Source organism: Tilletiaria anomala, assembly GCF_000711695.1.
Source record: "Tilletiaria anomala UBC 951 chromosome Unknown K437scaffold_105, whole genome shotgun sequence".
In the NCBI taxonomy this organism is placed as follows: Eukaryota; Fungi; Basidiomycota; class Exobasidiomycetes; order Georgefischeriales; family Tilletiariaceae; genus Tilletiaria; species Tilletiaria anomala.
Genome location: NW_013546917.1, coordinates 32,938 through 52,035, shown reverse-complemented (window position 1 = coordinate 52,035; position 19,098 = coordinate 32,938). Strand labels below are relative to the sequence as shown.

The 19,098-nt window shown below is 56.8% G+C and overlaps 6 protein-coding genes across 6 annotated transcripts; 2 read left to right on the top strand and 4 right to left on the bottom strand.

Moving 5' to 3' along the window:
• Positions 1 to 388: 388 nt before the first annotated feature.
• On the bottom strand, positions 389 to 2,688 carry K437DRAFT_259090 (DEAD-domain-containing protein). Its single transcript, XM_013385572.1, has 4 exons — positions 1,848 to 2,688; positions 1,470 to 1,771; positions 1,242 to 1,393; positions 389 to 1,150 (listed from the first exon to the last, which is right to left on the bottom strand). The coding sequence occupies exons 1-4, from the start codon at positions 2,611 to 2,613 to the stop codon at positions 481 to 483; spliced, it is 1,890 nt and encodes a 629-aa protein (XP_013241026.1). The 5' UTR covers positions 2,614 to 2,688; the 3' UTR covers positions 389 to 480.
• Positions 2,689 to 2,954: 266 nt separating this feature from the next.
• K437DRAFT_276037 (WD40 repeat-like protein) lies at positions 2,955 to 6,951 on the top strand. The gene is made up of 3 exons (XM_013385571.1): positions 2,955 to 4,935; positions 5,008 to 6,408; positions 6,466 to 6,951. The coding sequence occupies exons 1-3, from the start codon at positions 3,006 to 3,008 to the stop codon at positions 6,876 to 6,878; spliced, it is 3,744 nt and encodes a 1,247-aa protein (XP_013241025.1). The 5' UTR covers positions 2,955 to 3,005; the 3' UTR covers positions 6,879 to 6,951.
• K437DRAFT_11953 (uncharacterized protein) lies at positions 6,889 to 10,788 on the bottom strand. Its single transcript, XM_013385557.1, has 5 exons — positions 10,357 to 10,788; positions 10,190 to 10,270; positions 9,997 to 10,109; positions 7,289 to 9,906; positions 6,889 to 7,201 (listed from the first exon to the last, which is right to left on the bottom strand). Exons 1-5 carry the CDS (start codon positions 10,555 to 10,557, stop codon positions 7,011 to 7,013), a joined length of 3,204 nt encoding a protein of 1,067 aa, XP_013241011.1. The 5' UTR covers positions 10,558 to 10,788; the 3' UTR covers positions 6,889 to 7,010.
• A 791-nt stretch (positions 10,789 to 11,579) lies between these two features.
• Positions 11,580 to 12,405, top strand: K437DRAFT_259087 (vacuolar protein sorting 55). Its single transcript, XM_013385570.1, has 4 exons — positions 11,580 to 11,610; positions 11,702 to 11,794; positions 11,917 to 12,147; positions 12,255 to 12,405. The coding sequence occupies exons 1-4, from the start codon at positions 11,592 to 11,594 to the stop codon at positions 12,299 to 12,301; spliced, it is 390 nt and encodes a 129-aa protein (XP_013241024.1). The 5' UTR covers positions 11,580 to 11,591; the 3' UTR covers positions 12,302 to 12,405.
• A 13-nt stretch (positions 12,406 to 12,418) lies between these two features.
• Positions 12,419 to 16,087, bottom strand: K437DRAFT_239542 (uncharacterized protein). Its single transcript, XM_013385569.1, has 2 exons — positions 14,302 to 16,087; positions 12,419 to 14,242 (listed from the first exon to the last, which is right to left on the bottom strand). Exons 1-2 carry the CDS (start codon positions 15,954 to 15,956, stop codon positions 12,544 to 12,546), a joined length of 3,354 nt encoding a protein of 1,117 aa, XP_013241023.1. The 5' UTR covers positions 15,957 to 16,087; the 3' UTR covers positions 12,419 to 12,543.
• A 1,461-nt stretch (positions 16,088 to 17,548) lies between these two features.
• Positions 17,549 to 17,701, bottom strand: K437DRAFT_207589 (uncharacterized protein; the record flags this gene model as incomplete). Its single annotated transcript, XM_013385568.1, has 1 exon — positions 17,549 to 17,701. A coding segment is annotated over one exon (153 nt), but the record flags the coding sequence as incomplete, so codon positions are not given.
• Positions 17,702 to 19,098: the final 1,397 nt, after the last annotated feature.

Sequence of the window (19,098 nt, the reverse complement as noted above, 5' to 3'; positions counted from 1 at the left end):
TGTCTCGGCAGCCTCTCTTTCTTCGATGCCATGCATGGATGCTATACTAGATAGACTATGCACGTGGAGGGCAGCGCGGACACCAGCTACGAGCCAACCCTTTTCCTCGTCTTCCTACAGCTGTTGGCATTCTGCGTGGCTGGCCGGCTACACAACCCCCCGCCTCCAGCATGCGCCGTCGAACAACGCGTCGTCTACGGTGAAGACATAATCCGCCCAATAGCGCTGTCCTGCACTGAACTGCTGGCGCAAAGTTGCTGCTTCAGCACATCCTCATTCAGCTTCCAGTGCACAGACACGTACTCATTGTCCAAGCAGACCCGCAGCCGCCCGTGATGCGTCCGTCGTGCTGCTGGAGCAACAGATCGAACTATTGTTGTACAACCAAATATCCACAATCAATCTTTTGCTGCGCTACAATCACAAGAAGAGGAAATGTCACAACGCCTCCGCTGCAGCCGCCACTTGAAGCTCTCCTCCTCATCGACTCCACTGCGGTGCCTTCTTGTTCTTGCCTTTTCCACCAGCAGCACCACCACTAACTACCCTCTTTTGACCCGCTGCTGCTGCTCCATGCCCTGAAGAAGAGAGCCCATTGGACTGGTGCGGATGCCGCGTCTTGCCATCACTACCTGCCCGCTCGCCGTGTGCCTTCCTTGCACGCTTACGACGCTCCTCCGACACGTCCCCGGCATCGTTGTCCTCGCCATCCTCCTCCTCATCATCATCTGCACCAATCTCCTTGCGCTTGCCCGAGCCCTTTGCACCAGCACCAGCGGCGCCCTTGAGCCCCGCGCCGATACTGAGGTTGACCTTGGGCGGCACGGCGAACCCGAACGCCCTGCCGACCTTGGCGAGGTCGAGTGCGTGTACGTCAAATATGCGCTTCAGGCTGTAGCTACCATATGCCTGCAGGTAGCTTCGGTACCCGTCGCGCGCGCTCTGGTGCAGGTAGTAGTTCTTGCCGATCAGCTTCTCCAACTGGCCCTGCACATTGGCGACCTTGTTCAGAGGGAACGTGTACTCGTTCAGCGGCACCTTGGCTACCTTGAGGAACCGCAGGAAGCCCAGCTCCGACGGTAGCAGGAATAGCAGGGACTTGCCCGCCTTACCCGCACGCGCAGTGCGCCCGACGCGGTGGATGTAGTCCCTGAGAGCAACAACAGCGTTGGAAGCTGGCATCAGCAGGTAGACAAAACACACACACACACACACACGAAAAGCCATTAGAACTTGCGCACCTCGGGTCATCAGGCGGGTCAAACTGAATGATCCAGTCAACTTTCGGGATATCGAGGCCACGTGCAGCAACGTCTGTACATAGCAGCGTGCCGGAAGGTGCATTGCAGAATTCAAAGAAGGTATTTGTCCGTTTCTGTTGCTTTTGCTTGCCCTGTAGATGAAGGAAAAGCATGTCGGTCAGCGCATGGGGAAAGAGCAGAGTTTCCAGCGACAAGACAATCACTCACGTGTAGGTCGAGAACAGGTACATCAATGTAATTGAGCAGCTCGCCATGGTACTTCACGCTATTGCAGCTGCTCATGAACACGATCACCTTCTTGTTCTTGTTCTTCTTGAGGAAGGTGAACAGAAGCAAGAAGCGCTTATCGCTGTCACAGACAACGTAGCCCTGCTCCAACCGTGACACTGTCGACGCTGCCAGGTCGGCGTGTACGTTTATGTACAGTGGGCCAGGGCGCAGCGAAATGCGTGCCAAGTCCTGCACTTTCGTCGTCTGCGTGGCCGAGAAGAGCATGGACTGTCGGTTCTCTGCAATCCGCACAATAAAAGGAGTGTCAGCCAACCTCCGCGAGCAAGCGCACGCCTAAATCCGATGCGAGCGTACCATTCGGCAAGAGTTTAATGATCTGGCGCATCTCATCTTCGAATCCAATCTCAAGGATCCGATCCGCTTCATCGATGCAGAGTGCTTTCAGATTGTTGACGAGAAACCCCTTGGTGTTCTGCAGGTGATCCAGCAAGCGACCAGGCGTCGCAATGATTAGGTTGACGCCTTTTTGCAGCTTGTCCGCCTCGTTCTTCCGATTGGCCCCGCCCATGATGATGCCAAACGTCTGAGAGTGTCCACCGGCCGTGATGAGCTCTTTCGCGACGCCAAAGATTTGCAGCGCCAGCTCGCGCGTCGGTGAGAGAATGATAGCCCCTGTCCCGTTGCGCGGCTTGAACTTGAGCCGGTGTAGGAGCTCGATGGCTGGGATCAGGAACGCAAGCGTCTTCCCCGAGCCTGTCTGCGCGGCACCAAGCACGTCCTTTCCGGCCAGCAATGGCGGGATGCAGCGAGCTTGCACTTCTGTCATCGTGCTGAAACCCATGGCGCTGATCCCCTTGGTTGAAGCCGGCGTAAGGTCTAATGAAGAGAACGGCTGCCGAAGAGCGGCAGGGGCAGAGGCTGCCACTGCTTTGCCTAGTCCATCCTCCTCCTTCACTGCTCCACCATGGCTGTCGATCGCCCCACTCTCCTTGCTGTTTCGCTTCTTGTCGGTCTTGCTCGACCCATCGGGCTGGCTAGACGGCCCAGCCTGAGCTCGGGCTGCTTCGGCCTCCGCCACGTCGGCGGCCAGCTGAGCTGCCAGCTGCTTCTCCGCATCCATTCTTCAAGCTCAGCAAGGTCTGCTTGATCGAGTGCGAGCTGCTGTGCTTCTCTAGGCTCAGAAAAGTCGCTTCGAAGTGTCAGTCTGCAAAGGAAAGAGCCCCAAAACAGATTGCTATCAGCTATGTCGCGGGCATCTGGCCAGAGGCGAATGTACTACATTTTTGGTCGAACGGCAAAAACTGCTTACGTAAGACACTGATCTGGCGCCGGCAAAAATTTGGAGAAAGTTGAGTTCCGCGTTCCGCGCTTCAGCGCTTCCAAATTTCTGTCAATGGCATCTCTCCAAATACACATAGGATGTGCATAGCATGCCTGCGAGAGCTTAGGTTGTTATTGTTGTTGACCAGCCCTTAAAGAACTTCATGGTGCGGACCAACGCCAGAAGACACAATGTCGGTCAAGAGCAAAAAGACGGAGATGACGCCCGGGAAAGCGGCGCCAAGCGAGGGCAATGCCAACAGCAAGTCAAAGTCTAGCGACAAGGGCAAAGGAAAAGCAAGCTCGACAATCTCAGTCAGCGACGCAGAGAAGGCGATGGCTAAAAAGGCAAAATCAGAAAGGGCTTCATCAAATGAAATTGCCCCAGCGTCGTCATTAGCCGTAAAAAAGTCTCGTGTCGTCTCGGGATCGTCCCGTATCTTTGTGCCGTTTCGCGCCCTGGGATTCATCAGCAACGGTGTGCCGTTCGCGCTGCAAGTCCGTCACGGCGGCAAAGATGCAACTACTCCAGATATCAACATCATCACCTGCCTGGAGGGATCATCCTCTTCTTCTTCCAGCTTATCATCATCTTCATCCAACGCTCGCAAGCAGCAAGGCTCTGGTGACACATGGGCCATGTGGGACGCGATGCACATGCGGCTGCTTTTTGTCGGTCCACCCGCGCCAGCTACGCACGATGGAGGAGGCAAGATTGTCGCCATGGCGACGAGCACGAGCCCCGATAGCTTACTCGTCTGCTATGCCGGAGGCAGCATTAGGCGCTTCGTGCGCGCGCGGGAGGTCGCCAGGTACGACACGTGGTTGCGTAAGGATCAAAGGCAACGGAAGCTGCCGCGGACGGCGGACAACAACGGAGGCAAGGGAGCCTCGTCTTCGTCAGGTTCTTCCTCAAACAGCGAAGCGGAAGATGAGAGCAGCAGCGATGATGAGATGAACGATGGAGAGGCGCAGGGAGGAGGACGCAACCTGCTGTACCCGGACGACGATATTCCCCACTCTCCCACCAAGTTGGCTCGCATGATCGTCTTTGGCGACACCATCTGCGCGCTTTCAGCTGATGGAAGCGCTCTTTTTGTCTGGAATCTCTTGACAACCCAGCTTTTGCGACGCGTCAACCTATCCGCCTCGTCAATCCCCTTGCCCTCTGCGAGCAAGAGTCGGTCGGACGACCCATTCGTCATCAATAATGCAGACCGAACCGCCACGGCGATCTTGCACCCCGCCACCTACCTAAACAAGGTTTTGCTCGGCTTCTCAGACGGTAGTCTGCAGCTTTGGAATATCCGGACCGGTCAGCTCATTCATCACTTTGACGGCCGATCTAATCTCTACACGCATGCCGATCATTCGCATCAACACACTCCCGGCGACGCTCCGATTGGACCAGGGACGCAAGTCGTTGCACTCGTGCAAAGTCCCGCTATCGATATCATCGGCATTGGTTTTGCTAGCGGGCATGTGCTCTTGCATGATGTTCGTCTCGATGAGCCAGTATTTCGAATGAAGATCGCGGCTGCAGAAGGCAAGCAAGACTTGCAGAATGGCCACGTCAGCCTTGTAGGAGGCGTTCTCAGTCGCGATGCGATCAGCTTTAGGACAGATGGAAACCAGCACAGCATCGCTGTAGGCGGTACGAGCGGCAACATCAGCATCTTTTCGCTTGACTCTTCTGTGGACACGGCAGGCCAAGATCAAGCCGATTCCGCTAGCGAGCAGCAGAATAAAGTCCGTGCACGACCCGCGCGACTTGCGCACGTCATCCGCGCTGCGCACGACGCGCCTATCGGTGGGCTGCAGTTTGTGCCCGGACAAGCGCTCCTGATTAGCTCGTCTGCGGACAACTCGTACAAACAATGGTTCTTCGATGACGCTGATGCCATCGAGTCAAATGCGCCTGGCTCACTTGCTGCTGGCTCTGTGAACGGAAGTGCAGGCGTGCCTCCGCGCTTGCTCCGAAGCAGGAGTGGCCACCATGCGCCTCCGCATCTGGTCAGACACTATGGTGATGACGGCAAGAACATCCTTACTGCGAGTAGGGACAGAAGCCTGCGCTGCCTGAGCGTTGTGCGGGACAGCAGGAGCTTTGAGCTGAGTCAAGGTAAGCGCTACAACCTAGAGCTCAGTTCTCCATTGAGTGCCTAACATCCTTGCTCCCTGCACGATCCTCTAGGCTCGCTTGCGAAAAAATCTGCGCAGCTCTCCGTAGATATCACCTCTCTCAAGCTGCCCCCTATGACGTCCCTCGCGTTCAGCATGACACGGTCCCGTGACTGGGACGACGTGATCACGACGCACGCTGGGATACAGCATGCGCGCACGTGGACCGTAAGAGACAAGCGTATGAGCAAGCACGCATTGGCTGCTGTGCCAGACAAAACTGCCGCAGCTGCGGAGGCACGTGTGGGCTGCGTGACAGCATGCGGAAACTTTGGCCTGGTTGGCACCAGCCTTGGTAAGGTGGAGTGCTACAATATGCAAAGTGGGATCCATCGTAGAACATACGACACGCGTGCAATCGATGGGGCGGCTTTGCAGAGAGCGAGAATGCTACCGCCTGGCAAGAAGCGTGCTGCCGCTGAGGAGGCTGCACGAATTGGAAGAGGCAACAGAGTCACTGGAGTAGCGAGCGACGCAAGAAACCGCATCTGCGTAGCCGCTACTCTCGAAGGGACCCTGCACTTTTTCGACTTTTACACCACCGATCTGATCGCTACTCTTCCACTGGAGAGCTCCCCTTCGACTGTCTACCTACACCAAGATTCTAATCTGCTGGCCGTTGCTTGCGATGACCTGACAGTCCTGCTTGTGGACATCGAAACACGCAGGGTGGTACGTGAGTTCTCTGGCTTCAGGGGACGCGTTCTCGATCTCTGCATTTCTTCCGATGCGCGCTGGCTCATTACGACCTCGATGGACAGCGTCGTTCGCACGTTCGACATCCCCACTGCGACTCTCGTCGACACATTCAAGACGCCGAGCGTCGCCACGAGTCTGAGCATGTCACCTTCACTGGACTTCCTCGCTACAGCCCATGTTGACAGCATCGGGGTGTACCTGTGGGCCAACAAAGCACAATTCTCGTCTGTTGCCCTCCGTGGGCTGGACGAGCTAGCAGAAGTAGCGGATGGTGACGCAGAAGGGGTTGTGTCTATGCCTTCGCTTCAAGGAGACAGCGGTGCGCAAGAGCTGGTCGCCGACGAGGAAGCTGAAGGGGTAGACGTCATGCAAATCTACACTTCGCCACCGCAGCTGTTCGCAGATCAAAACAACAGATCCACTGAAGGGGCGCTGACCACGCTCAGTACCATGCCACGCTCTCGCTGGCTTACATTGATCAATCTGGACATCATCAAGAAGAGAGACAAACCCGTCGAGCCGCCTAAGCAGCCCGAGAAGGCTCCATTCTTCCTCCCTCAAGTGGCTGGCACTACCTTCGAATTCGATACAAATGCGAAGCAACCTGCGGCCAACAAGAAGGGTAAAGAGGGTGCAAGGCTGCTGTCTGGGGCCGATCTCAGCTTCGAGAGCGACTTTGTCAAACGGCTTCAAAAGGCCAACCAAGCCAATGATGGTATGTTGTTCTGGACGTGGTATGACGAGTTGCACGCTAATGCATTGTCATTTCTAGCCTCCTCTTTCTTCTACTACGTACACGCTCTCACACCGCCGGCCCTCGATGCTGAGATACGCTCGCTTGCAAGCTTTGACGATCTGCGCCTCTTTATCGATGTGATGACACTTCGACTGCAGGCGCACCTCGACTTCGAAGCTGTGCAAGCGATGCTCCGGGTCTTCTTGCAGATCCACTCCGATCTTCTGATCGCCAATGGAGTCACCCTCGCGACCCAGGAGCTGAGTGGTGACACTCCCATGGGCACTGACGGGGACGATGTGAACGAGTCCAGCGAAGAGGCGACAGCTCTTCGTCATTCGATTCGTGCACTCATCGTGCAACAGCACCTCGAGAGCGCCCGGGTGTTGGACCTGCTTGACTTCAATCTCGGAACCTTGAGTTTCGTGCGCGACATCCCTCTTGTATGATTTCTCTGAGGAATCAGCTTTTCTTCCATTGCCAATTCGTATATACTGGATCAAGAGTGAAGATCTTTGAGCGAACTATGGTACATTGGAAGTGTGCACGAAGGCGGGGCCGAGAGAGCGAGATGGTTCATGTCATGATAGCGTGAACGGACTGCGATCGTGCGGGCGCTGAGTCTGATTGCGCGGCGCGAATCCGGGCGGAGCGTGGAAGTCATAAGCGGCTGCACCTGGCATCGGTCGGAAGGCGCCGAGATGCGGGGGTTGCTGCTGCTGTTGAGGACCGCGCGCAATGGACATGATGGAAGGATCATAGAAGGGCATGTCTGTTAAAAAAACACGTCTGAGACGTCAGCCATCACTCACGAAAATAAGAACATTGGCATGAGCATCAAGAGGTTGCATAAACTCACCGTTCAAGCCAGCGCCATTGCCAAAAGCGTGCTGACCGGGCATTCCAAACACATGATGTCCATTTTCCGCGCGGCGCTGACTGGCCGACGCCATGAGTTGAGCAAGAAGAGGCTGCTGACGCTCGCGTGGATGCTGCTGAGGCTGCCGCTGCTGCTGCTGCTGTTCATACGCTTGCGGGTAGGCCGCCATCCGCGCAGCTGTGTGCTGCTGTTGCGCTTGTGCCGCCTGCTGCTCCTGCCAGCTGCGTGTGCCATTGGCTACTTGCTGCGGGTGCGGACCGACCGAACGCTGGGCTGGGAAGCCCGAGTGAGGCTGCGAGTGAGATCCGGCGCTGCTGGGCCTGTCGTTGCTCAGCGCACTGCTGCCATGCCCAGCTTCCTGTACGTTCGTCACATCCGTCTTGAGCCCAAGTACGCTACTCATGAAGTTACGCGAAAGAGTGGAAGCATCCTGACTCTCCGACGCGGCACTCGAACTGCCGTTGTTACTACCATTAAGGAACGAGTCTCCGCGCCCGCCGTTCGAGTACGGCGATGTGTCAAGAGCCGGTGAGGAAGCGGCGGAGGTGGCAGACGCGGTGAGGCTGGGTAAGCTAGCGTTGAGCGCGCTCGTGGCGAAAGAATTGTCGCTTCCTTGATCATCTCGCTTCCGTGTGAAGCTGAAGCGAGAGCCGCGCTTGCCCTGATCGCTACCGGCCCGGTCATCGTCCGATGTGGTCCCTCCAGCGGCGCCACCGGCACCATTTCCAGCAGCAGCGATGCCACGCTCGTCAGACAGATTCCGCTTCATCTCGTCGATAGCGGCGAAAGGCGCGCCCTTGGAATCTTCAGCTGAAGCAAATGGATCAAACGAGCCCGAATACGCAGCAGCGCGCCTAGCACCGCCATACCCATGCGCTGCGGCACCCACGCCTCCTGCCGCTGTCAACATCGGCGAGCCAATCCCGAGATCCATCAAGCCGCATGCTGCACTGTACCCTACTCCTCCTGCCAGCGCAAACGGCGCAAATGCAGGTAACGCTGTGCCCATGCCGGGGCCAGTGACGCTTCCAATGCCGACACCGACACCGCCGAAGCCTCTGATAGAATCGCTGCCGATACCAGCACCTGTACATGCACCAGACGCGAGCGTGTCTGGGAGGTTGAAGCTGAAGTCGCCATTGGAGAAGCTTCCGAGTACAATCTCGTCCAGGTCTGGGAACGGGCTCGGCTGCACAGGCGCACTGCGGCGCTGGTGCAAGTCGTCTATGAGCGCCTGCGCTTTCGAGGAAGGCTGGTAGCCCGACGCTTTCGACTTTGGGTCCTCCGCCGAGTCCTTCTCCTTCCCTTGTGCAAGCGCCAAAGCATCGTCTTTTCCGTTCGCCTTGTCCTTGTCCTTCGCCTTCTGGTCCTTTGACTGTTTTGCATCTGCCTCACCAGCAGTGGCGGCAGGCGGTGCCGCCAGGCCAGGCGGCGGCCCGACTGGCGTGCTGCTGCCACGTGAACTATCGGTCCGGGTCAGCTTCGCGGACGTTGCTTGCGGCGATGCTTTCGCAGTATCAGCGAGCCCAGCAATGTCCTTCTGCGCTGGTACCAGCGCCGAAGCTGGCGCTGAAGAGGTAGGCTCTGGGCTGGTAGTAGCCGCAGCCGCTACGGAGGCTGCCGCTGCCGCTGCATCTCCAGCCGCCTGTTTCTTCCCAGTGGTATTCTGCTGCTGCTGCTGTTGCTTGTTCTTCTTGGAAACTTGTTGTTGCTGTTGTTGCTGCACTTGAGAGGTCTGCTGGGTGATCAGTGCCGACAGCGGCGGCAGGTCCTGCTCGCGCAGTCCCGTTGGAGTGATCGCTATGCCGTTTGTCAAGGAGGGGGGTTTGATAGGCGGCACGCCCGTGCCTGTTGAGCCCCACGAGGCTGTCTTGGGCAGGGCGCTGCTGCCGCCTTCCGATTCATTCAAGCCCAGTGTGATGCTCGCGGTATGGTTGGCTGCTTGGCCGCTCGCTGGCATTGCTGTGCTTCCGCCAATGTGCGTACTGTGGTGGCCACTACTCGACGATACCGAGTCTTTGCGCTCCGACCCCGTCGCTACCGCTGTTGCCATGAGTGGTGGCCGAGACGCCTTTCGTTCGCTATCCTTGGCAGCATGCCGCAGCGTGCTGAGGTCCTCCTTAGTGAAGCTGTCTGCCTCCTCACCTGGTTCGTGCAGGTATGTGCAAGCAGGATTGGTGCAGGGGAGGTTCCGCAAGTACGTCGTGCAGTACTTGGTTGTGCCATAGCTGGCGCGGATCAGCTTCCCGTCGGAGCCCTTTGTCCCGTCGATCGCGACGATCGCGCGCGCTGCGTCCTCTTTGCGGTAGTACGTGACGTACACTCCGATGGCGCTTTCCTGCATTCCCATGACAAGCTTGCTCGCCGTCGTACGTTTGCTGATCAGGATCTTGGAGATGCGTCCGTACTGCCCAAAGTACTCTTGCGACCTAAGCGTCGGTATCAACTCTTCCTTTGCCAGTTTCGAGCTGAGGCCGGTGACGTAAACGAGGTTCTTCTGTACGACTCGCATGTTGGCCAAGTGTTTCCGATTCATCTGCTCTAGCTCCTTCTTCTCCCTCTCTTTTTGCTTCTTGGCTTGCGTTAGTCGTTTGATCCTGCGCATAGCAAGCAATCAGGCGTGTTCACAATCAGCAACCGCCCGGTTTCGAGAAAGTGTGCATGGGAGCTCAGCAGGCGCAACTCACTCTTCGGCACTCATTGGTGTGAACTCGACAGTCTGATCTGAGTACTTGCGCCTGCATGCTGGACAACGACCATTGAGATTCTGCTTGATGTGATGCCAGCAGAAACGGCAGATCTGCAAAAAGAAGCGAAGCAGGCATTGGTGAGTATGTACCATGTTTCCTGCCACGCTATACTCGGCAAAGTGCACCTCACCTGATATCCACATGGGCATGGCTTAAAGTTTACATCGGACAGGTCGATCTCTTCCAAGCACAACGGGCAGTCCATGTCCTCCTACGCGGCGGTAGCATCAGCAGTGGTACAAGGTGAACACGTCAGCACTGACTCGTTTCTCGCTCGGGCAAATGATTGAGACTCACCTCATCATCACTCCAATATGCATCCTGCAACCTGCAGGCCTGTGCCTGGCTGGCGTCAAATTTGGTCGGTGCGGGCGGCAAGCCTGATGAGGACGAGGTAGATGGCTCGTGCGGCGCAGAATGGTGCTGCTGCGAGTGCGAGTGACCTTGTTGTCCGTGCGCATGCACATGATGCGCGTGATGGTCTCTAGCTCCGCCCATGTCGTGCTAGCTGCCGTTGGCGAAAGGTGGTGGTGCTACCTAGGATGACTGTACGCGCGCGTCCATCGACACTTTGTGTGCAGAAGCTGTATGGATTATCTTGATACCTCTCTCCAAGCTCTCGTATTCACTATTCTACCTCGTGAAATAAGACAAGCCAGCCTCCAGCACTTGTGCTTGGATTGCTGAGTACTCGCACCTCTCCTCGCGGTCGCCACTCGAAGAGAGAAAAGGTCGAGTTGCTTCCTGCCCTTTTGGCGCCTTGAACCACAAGTAATGTGAATTCTGTGTCAGTCGCCTTTTTGAAGTGGCCAAGGCGGCTCCGACCAAATCGACAAGTAGAGATGGGTGCCGACGTGTTTGAGTGCTGTGATCGATCGAGCGAGTTGGCGAGGACGCAGAGAGCTTGACGGAGCTCGACACCTGACTGCGATGTCCCACTCCACCAATCCAACGTTGCAGCTACACAGACAGCGCGAGAAGATACGTGACTCTTAAGCAATCGTCTGTATCTGCGCGTTGCCTTTGCTCCTTGTGTAGATGAGGATGCACAATGGGGAGTGAGGGTGAAGGAGTTAAGGATGATTGAATGTGCATTGGTATATTCCCTCTTTGGTAGTATGGCAACGACAGCGGCAGCAGCGGCTGCGCACTATTTCCCTCTGTGCGAAAATTTGTACACTTGCCTTGCCCACTTTCCTCTCCTTTCGTGCTCCAGCCCTTCTGGCGCGACGTGCGTTGCCAATTAGAGTGACGCGATGCCTGGCACAACCCTAATAACTCGAGCCAGGCACATCCGAGATCTCCAGATCTACAATCGCATCCGCCTTATTGACCCATAGCACCCTATGGTCGCCAGAGGATCACGCTTGCTATGTTGCAAGTTGTGCGCAGCCCAGCAGCCAGCCAGCGCAGGAATTTCAAGGGCACATCCAGCGCAACCAGTTCGGCGTCGTCGGACACAGCTCCTCACTCGAAAGCAAGGCGTCAACTCTTTAGGGGCAAACGGGACCACCGTGCTCGCGCCACCCAGCATGGCTGCGGGAATCAGGAGTGCGTATTATAGAGCTGCGGGGAGTGTTGAGCTTGTGGGATCGCTGACGTATGCATCTTGTGCTGCTGCTTGAATCGGTATGAAGTACAGCAGTCATCCTCCTGTCCTTTGTCCTCGCACTCGGCTTCCTGCTCATCATCCTCTCCTGTGCGCTGTGGTCCAATTGGCTTCCGTTGCTCGTTGGTGCGTGCTGACAATCCGTCTTGTTGCGTGCGAGAACGCTCGGCATCAGCCGCGTGACAAACAAGGGCCGAAGTGCTTGCTGAAACTCTTCTTTGGCCCCTCTCAATCTCTTTCCCGCGCAGCTCTTATCTACGTCCTCTCGCCTTTGCCTAACTCGCTATGCGCCAAAGTTGCCGGCTACGATGACTACTCGGCCGACTACAACTCCGCCTTTGTCGATTTCGGCAACTTCCTCACCGCCCTCATGGTTGTCTCCGGGTTCGCCTTGCCCCTCACACTCGCACATGCAGGCGTCATTACCGGCACAGCGTGCCTCATGAGCGTCTCCGGTGGCGCGTTGGTATATGGCACTAGTGAGTCCCCTGCCCAGCTGAAGTGTAGCTGCGGCGCGTGGTCGGCCGAGATCCGATCTGCTGACATGTTCGCACCCCTCACCCTTGATTCGCTCGACCCTCAAAAGTCCTTGCTTACTCGGGCTTCTTTGCCGAGAGTGAAGACGTGTTCTGACTTGTCAGGCATCAACGCTGTTCCACACCGTTTCTCCGTTTCTCTCAGCCGTACCAAGACCGTGACGCCGAGCGTAAAATGCAAAGCTTTTGATTCACGTGCCACTGTTCCCTTTCCCTTTACTAAGGTGATTATCTGCATGCAGGTGACATGAGTATGATACAGTGTGTGAGGGCATTGCTGCAAAGACATTGGGCGAAAGCAAAAAGGTAGAGGACGCGCAGCACATTGCGGCGAGACACTCAATGCACGTTGACGACCGCAGTGGGCGTCGCAGAGATGGTAGCGTCAGCCGTGGACAAGTCAGTGCTTGTGTTCGTGCTGCCATCCAAGAAGTTGTCCTCCCTGGAGCTCCCCTCAAGGCGGCAGGTTCCATCGCCTTGCGTGGTACTGACCTTGGTCTGCCCTTCTTGCTGCTCATGTCTTGTGGAGCTGTTTCGCCCGGGGGTGTGCGGCGTGCTAAGCGAGTATTGCTGCTGTTGCCCCTGCTGCCGCAGGCGCAAGGATGCAGAAGCACCGCTTCCATGATCTTGTCGCTCCTGTCCTTCCTCCTTCTCTATTTCCTCTTCCTCGCCAAATACTGGGACTCGCATAGGTGTGCCATCCTCGCGCAATGCTGTTGCATCGAGCAGCTGTGGCATTTCGGGCCCAGCCTTGCAAATCGGCGTGACGAGCCCCATAAAGGACGACGACAGCTGCGCAACGTCAATAACTGACGATGACGCGTACGCCGAAGTCGACGGAAGGCCAACTTGCGTTGGCGTCTGAATCTGCCCATGTACATGTGTCTGAGGCTTTGCTTGGTTTTGTGGCTTCGCTCGCGTAGGGTCAGAACTGTCGCGCCCCCCACCGATGCTGAGCAGCGTACTGCCGGAGAGATCGGGTGTGTGTCGCTGCGGCGTCGATAGAGCGTCACTCTGCGCCGGACTGCGCAACGAATTGAGAAAGTCGTTCTCCGAGAAACGCGGATCGAACAGTGAAGGCGGGCGCGGGCCTTGCCGGCTTTCTGTGTGCGCGTGTGATGCTTGATTATTGCACGGGTGAGAATTCTGTCCGCTCTTGAGCTCCTCGAGGAATTCGTCTGACTCCAGAAAGTCTTTGTATTGCTGAGTGGACGCGTCCATCGTATCCTCTTCATCGCCAATCGACATGGCTTGCATGGGCGGGGCCTCACGCTTGCGAACGGGGATCGGTACAGTGAAATTACTATGCTTCAGAGCTAGGCGCGGTAACCATCCTCGGCGATTCTGGCGTTGATTACCCTGCGTACCTGCTCCGCCGATACTCTGCAAGCCAAGCGACTCGAGCTCGGAGTCGTTCCCGCCTTTGGCGCCAATCCGTAGGACTCGTAGCAGGCTCTCCATCATTTGCTGAGGCTCCCCTTCACCCTGTACTGAGTTCACAACGTTTGACATCTGCAGAAGACGCGGATACAGATTGCTGTCGCTCGCTTCATCTGCATCATCATCTTGCTCCCCTTCGCCGCTGAAGTTGCGGATGTGGGCGAACAGGTAGAAGAGCTGTTCGTACCTTGGCGCGATAATCTCGTCTCTAAAAACGGAAAGCAGAATCTGGCGAACTTCAATCCGCTCGGTCCGCAGGCTGGAAAGAGGAGTAGCAGTACTCATCGAAGCCGAAATGCCGGGAGCAGCTATTTGAGATGCCATTGCAGCGCCAGCTTTCGGCGTTTTGCCCTTGGTCAAACTGGCAATGTCGGGGTCCGTGACGACGGGCAAGAAGCTGGCGTCAACATTGGGGATGATGTCACCAAAGTAGTCGATCCAGACCCGGACCAGTTGGCGAAGCAGCGCTTCACCTTGAAGCGCGCTCAGCCGGGAGTTCAGCGTGTACATTCCCGATGAGGCAAGGGAAGCGATCTCTGCGGACAGGGTGTCCAGAGCTCGCGCAGGTCCGCGCTGGACGACCTTTCGCACATGTACTCTATGACATATCTTCGTGAGTAAGTAGGTCACAGTGTCTCATCGGGAATCCGAACTCACCCAACCAGAGCGTTGAGCTCGTCAAAGGAAGCTTTCAGTCCCTCGCCGTTGAACAGCGGCAGTATCTTGACACAGATGCTTTGCCACGTGTCTGAGATTGAGGAGAGCCCATTTGTTGATACATGTGCGAGCTCTGTGGCGGCGGCGGACGTTTGATTGAGCATGTTTTGGAGACTGTACGCATGCAGGGCGGACGGATGAAGTAATGGTGTGCTCTGGCTGGGAACGAGGCCACCAGAAGCCCCGGTGGTATTGCTCATCGCGGACTCGTTGGTGGCGGAGTTACTCGTCGCCTTTTCAATCTCTCTGGCTAGGAATCGACCGTCGTATGCGCTCAAGCTTTTAGCTGACGCAGGCGTAGCAAGCAAGCCATGTGGTGAGCGACCTGCAGAGAGACTGCCAGTGTTCATCATCGGAGTCGACACTGACGGTGTGAGTCCACTGCGCATACCCTCGTCTGGGATCGCTCCACTTCCTCCGCTTAACATGTTCGCAGGGCCGCCAGAGGTTGGAAGCTGCATTGTGACGCCTTTGAGGTGGTCGGTCTGATTTTGCACAAGGATTCTAACAAAGGTGCTGCGACCAGCGGTTGGAGCGGACGGCAAGGGTCGCTGTGCATCGACCGACCCTTCTGCCAATTGTGTTTGTATCTGCCCTGAATCCATCTCCGATCCTGATGATTGCGACGCTATCACACCTGTCCCTGTTGGAGCAGGGACTGCCCCAGGTCCCATCGATGAGGGCGCACGGCCAGGCGCAGGCACAGCAGCCGGTACCGCAATTTCCAGCCTCGTCCACCCTGAATTCTCGAGGCGGACGTGCCTGTAGCTTTGCTTTGGATCTGGCCATGGGGCTTGCAGCCCTCCAGGTGGATCACTCTCATGCAAGCTCATGAACACCCGGAGCAGCTCCTGTATGGCAATACCATGTGCGATGATAACGATGTGAGGGCAATCATTCGGCACATTGCCTCCAACTGCACTTGCAGCCCCTTTGTGCGTGGCCGATACTGGTTCCTTGCGAAGTGCTTCAATTCTTGGCAGGATGAAGCGACGAACAGCGGTAGCCACACGCGCATTCACATCCTCCAAACTTTCTCCATCTTGAAACTTGGCCGTCCTCGTATCCTCGGCCGTGGGCAGCGTTTGCCGTTCGACGCTGGACCAGCTCTTTCCTTCGGCTTGGCCGAAATTTTGCTCGCGAAGAGATTGTGATTGGACCAAGATCGGAGGGGGAATGGTATTGTTTTGCTGTAGAACCTCGTCCGCCGTCGTTGCTGCTCGTTTGAGGTCAGAGCTATAGATGGCCACGATCGGGACATCGGCGAATGACTTGCCTACCGCTCGTGCTTGAGACTGGCCGGTGCTTGACAGCGCACTGTCCCTGTAGCCTGCGCAAATGGAGCGAAGGTCATCCTGAGATTCACCATGGCGCACCAAGGTGATGAGCAGGCTCTTGAGAGGATAGTTGGTCACGATGCTGTTCGGCGGATTGACATAGCTTGTGGTAATGAGGAAGCTCGAGTTGCTCGACGAGACGGTGTGTGGCGACCGTCGGGGAGGTCGGCATTGTCCTGAAGGAGGTCCAGATGCAGCAGCTGTGGCCAAAGGACGGTTGAAGGCCTCTGGCGAATCAGTGAGCGGGCGTGGATCCATGCTTGCTTCCGATGGGAACCGACTCGGCCACCTGGGGTGCAACTCTATTGGTCATCCGCGCGTCAGGGATTCGACCTCATCCCACGGTGCTTTTTGTTCGATGGGAGCGTTCGAGTCTCCCATGAGTGCTGCGGTGTTAGATGAGAGAAGTATTGTCCACATTCAATGAGGATGAATGGCGTATTAGCCACAAATGTGGCGTTGCTGTTGCGTTCGCCCGTGTGGCGGCGTTTAGCTCACGGCGCGACTGCGCGAGCGAGCCTCGCCTCGTCGATTTGAAACTCTCGCCTATTTCCGCAAACCTCATCAAGTAACACGTTGCAAGGCTTGCAGCAAGGTGCAAGCGCGTAAGCATAATGAGGTTAAGCCCTCAGATGAAACGAGATTGACCGTGCGTGCAACTATGTGGATCACGATTCTGCAAGCCGATCAGAGCTGAGCATAGATTACAGGACAAAACAAACATTGTACGACGGTGACTGGCTTTCGGGAATAAACTGTTACAGCCCGTTGGAAAAGCGAAGACTGCGAATGATCCACGAAAAAGAACAGAAGACGAAGTGGAGAAAGGGTTATCCAGCGAAGAAAGTCGCTATCGCTGCCAGTAGTTGTAACCTTGCGCTTGAGATCCGGCGTAGAGCGGGCCCATGTTCGAATTAGAAGTCGCTGTGGATGGAAGGGTCGGGAACTCGCTGTTGGCTCGCGTCAGGCTGGCTCTTCGCTCTTCCCGCGTCAGTAGGCCAGTGTTGGCGACGACAGGGCTGAAATGCGTGAGTTGGTCGCTATGGAGACCGGCTCGCGCGAAGGCAGGTGATAGTAGCGTGGCTGCTGCTGTGGACTCTTGGGGAGCTGAGCTGCCGAACGGCATCGAACTGTGTGTCGATAAAGTCGGGCTTTGCAATGATGATTGGGAGTTCTGGTAGTCCCACATGGCGCCGATGAAGCTTGGCCGCTGTATACTGTCAAATGTCGCAGCTCGAGCTCGATGAGGGTCGTTCATCATGTGCATGTCACCATGTGGTGCGGACATCCCATGCGCACTGTGCGGCTGTTCCATGTAATTGTCGTGCCCAAACATCGTACCGACTCGGCGGCCAGGTGCCGGGTAATTGCCGTTCGGCGGGTGGTCATGACTGGAATTGGCGAGGTTTGATATGTAGAAGGAAGTGTCGTACGAGGGCCCTCCTGGTTGCGACATGTTGATTTGATTGGGGATGTTGATTGAACGCGCTGCGCTCCCGTTTCCATTTCCATTCACATTTCCATTCACATTTCCATTCACATTTCCATAGCCATAGCCCATAGTTGCGTAAGTGGATATGGCGCCCGAGTTGTATGGATGGTGCATGCTGCTGCTCGGTGCGGCAGTCAAGCTGTCATTTTGCCCGTATCGCTTTGTCATCGGCTGCTCGTCGTCTTCCTCGGGCTCTGGAGCATTCGCGCTGGTACTGCTCATTTCCTTGGCATTGCCCTCCTTCGACCCATCTGCTTCGGTGGTCTTATTCCTGCGCTTGCGGCGCCCCCCGCATCCCTGTGTGCGCGCTTGAGTCAGTCGGATTCAAGAGCAAAAAAGGTGAAGGAGCGATACTCACCTTTACCAGGATGTGTCTCTTAAGCGCGTCTTTTCGGCTAAACGGCTTACCGCAGTCGTTGCACGCAAAAGGCTTCACCGCGAGGTGAATGCGGGCATGCCGTCTTAGATCGTGGTTGCGCGCAAAGCTAGCCGGACAGCTTGTGCACTTGAACTGGCGTGGCAGGTGGCTGACCACTCGTCGCCGACCCATGAGATCGACACCTTCCGAGAGCTCGTGGGTCATGCCCGAGTGGGAGTGTGCATGCTCTCTTTCGCCGCGCTCATCGAGCGGAGGCGAGGCGTTTGGTGCTGCACCCCAATGCGGGCGTGCTGGGTCGTTCGCGCTGCCGTAGGACGTGAGTGGCATTCCTGGACGCGAAGGCTCATTGAGCGCCGCATAGCTCGGCAAAGACCGAGGTTCCATGCTGCTGCCACTCGCATAGAGCCTTGTTTGCGACAGGGAAGATGACTCAGGCCCAGCGTAGCCTGCAAAGTTCGGAGGTAAGCCTTTGGGTGCCGCCGAATCGTCTGCGGTGGGCCCACGGTAGTCGGGAGCGGCACTGATCGCGCCGCGTCGATGAGTTGTGGGTAGTGACATCGATTGCTCCTGATGCTGCTCGTGGGCGAAGCTTTGGTTGTCGTAGCCCGATGCCGAGCCTGTGCAATTGATGTCTCGTTGGTCCGCCAAATGATAATGTTCCTCGTCGCTGCTACTAGCGGCACTCTTGCCGCCTAGCCGGCGCGCTGCCTCGTTCTCAGTTTCGATGGGGTTGAGCAGAAGGCCAATATTGGATGAACGCCTTGCGCTGACGAACGATCCGCCGCGGGCCCTCTTGAGACTCGTGTCCTCGTGCGCGACGCGCCTGGCATTTACACCCTCCGCCGCAGGGCCACTCGATGGAGATGGTGGTCGCATTGCGTCGTCGTTGCTGTTGATGCTACCACTGGAACTGAGCCTTTGATGTGAAGACACTGCAGGAGCCGTTGCAGGGTAGCATGGGGATATGATGCTCCTCCTTCGGCCAGATGTGCCAACGGACTCGGCACTCCAAGATGATTGTCCTTCCACAGGTCCTACGCCTCCTGTTACTGCGCCGGCACCACTACTACCTTTCGTACCGAGTCCGAATTCAGCCAAGCTGAATGCGTATGCGCGTGCAAGGCTTGTCCTGCGAGTTGTATTGTTGAGCGCGTCTAGTGAACTACCAGCAGTTGCGTTTGCAGCAGGTAGGTATGATGCAGGAAGCAAATCCTCTTCGTCTGTGAAGCCCAGTGCAAGCGAGAGCGAGGGGAGACTTTCCCGCGGCTTGTGCTCAATTGGCTCTGGGGACCAGGGCAGACCGCTTGCGCTCGATATGGTAGCGGTGCCTGAAAAGACACCCTTGCGCCGCCAGAGGGGCGGGTCGATGCTCGTTGGAGAGCCGGGGCGCGAGGCCTCGTCCTCTGGAGCTTTATCCGCCGTCGTTTTGACCGTCTGTGCTTGCAGGAGAGCCGAGCCTCTCCTGGAGTTTACAAGTGCGATGCCACGGGCAATTGCAGCAGATGCGGCGGTACTGCTGCCGCCGACTC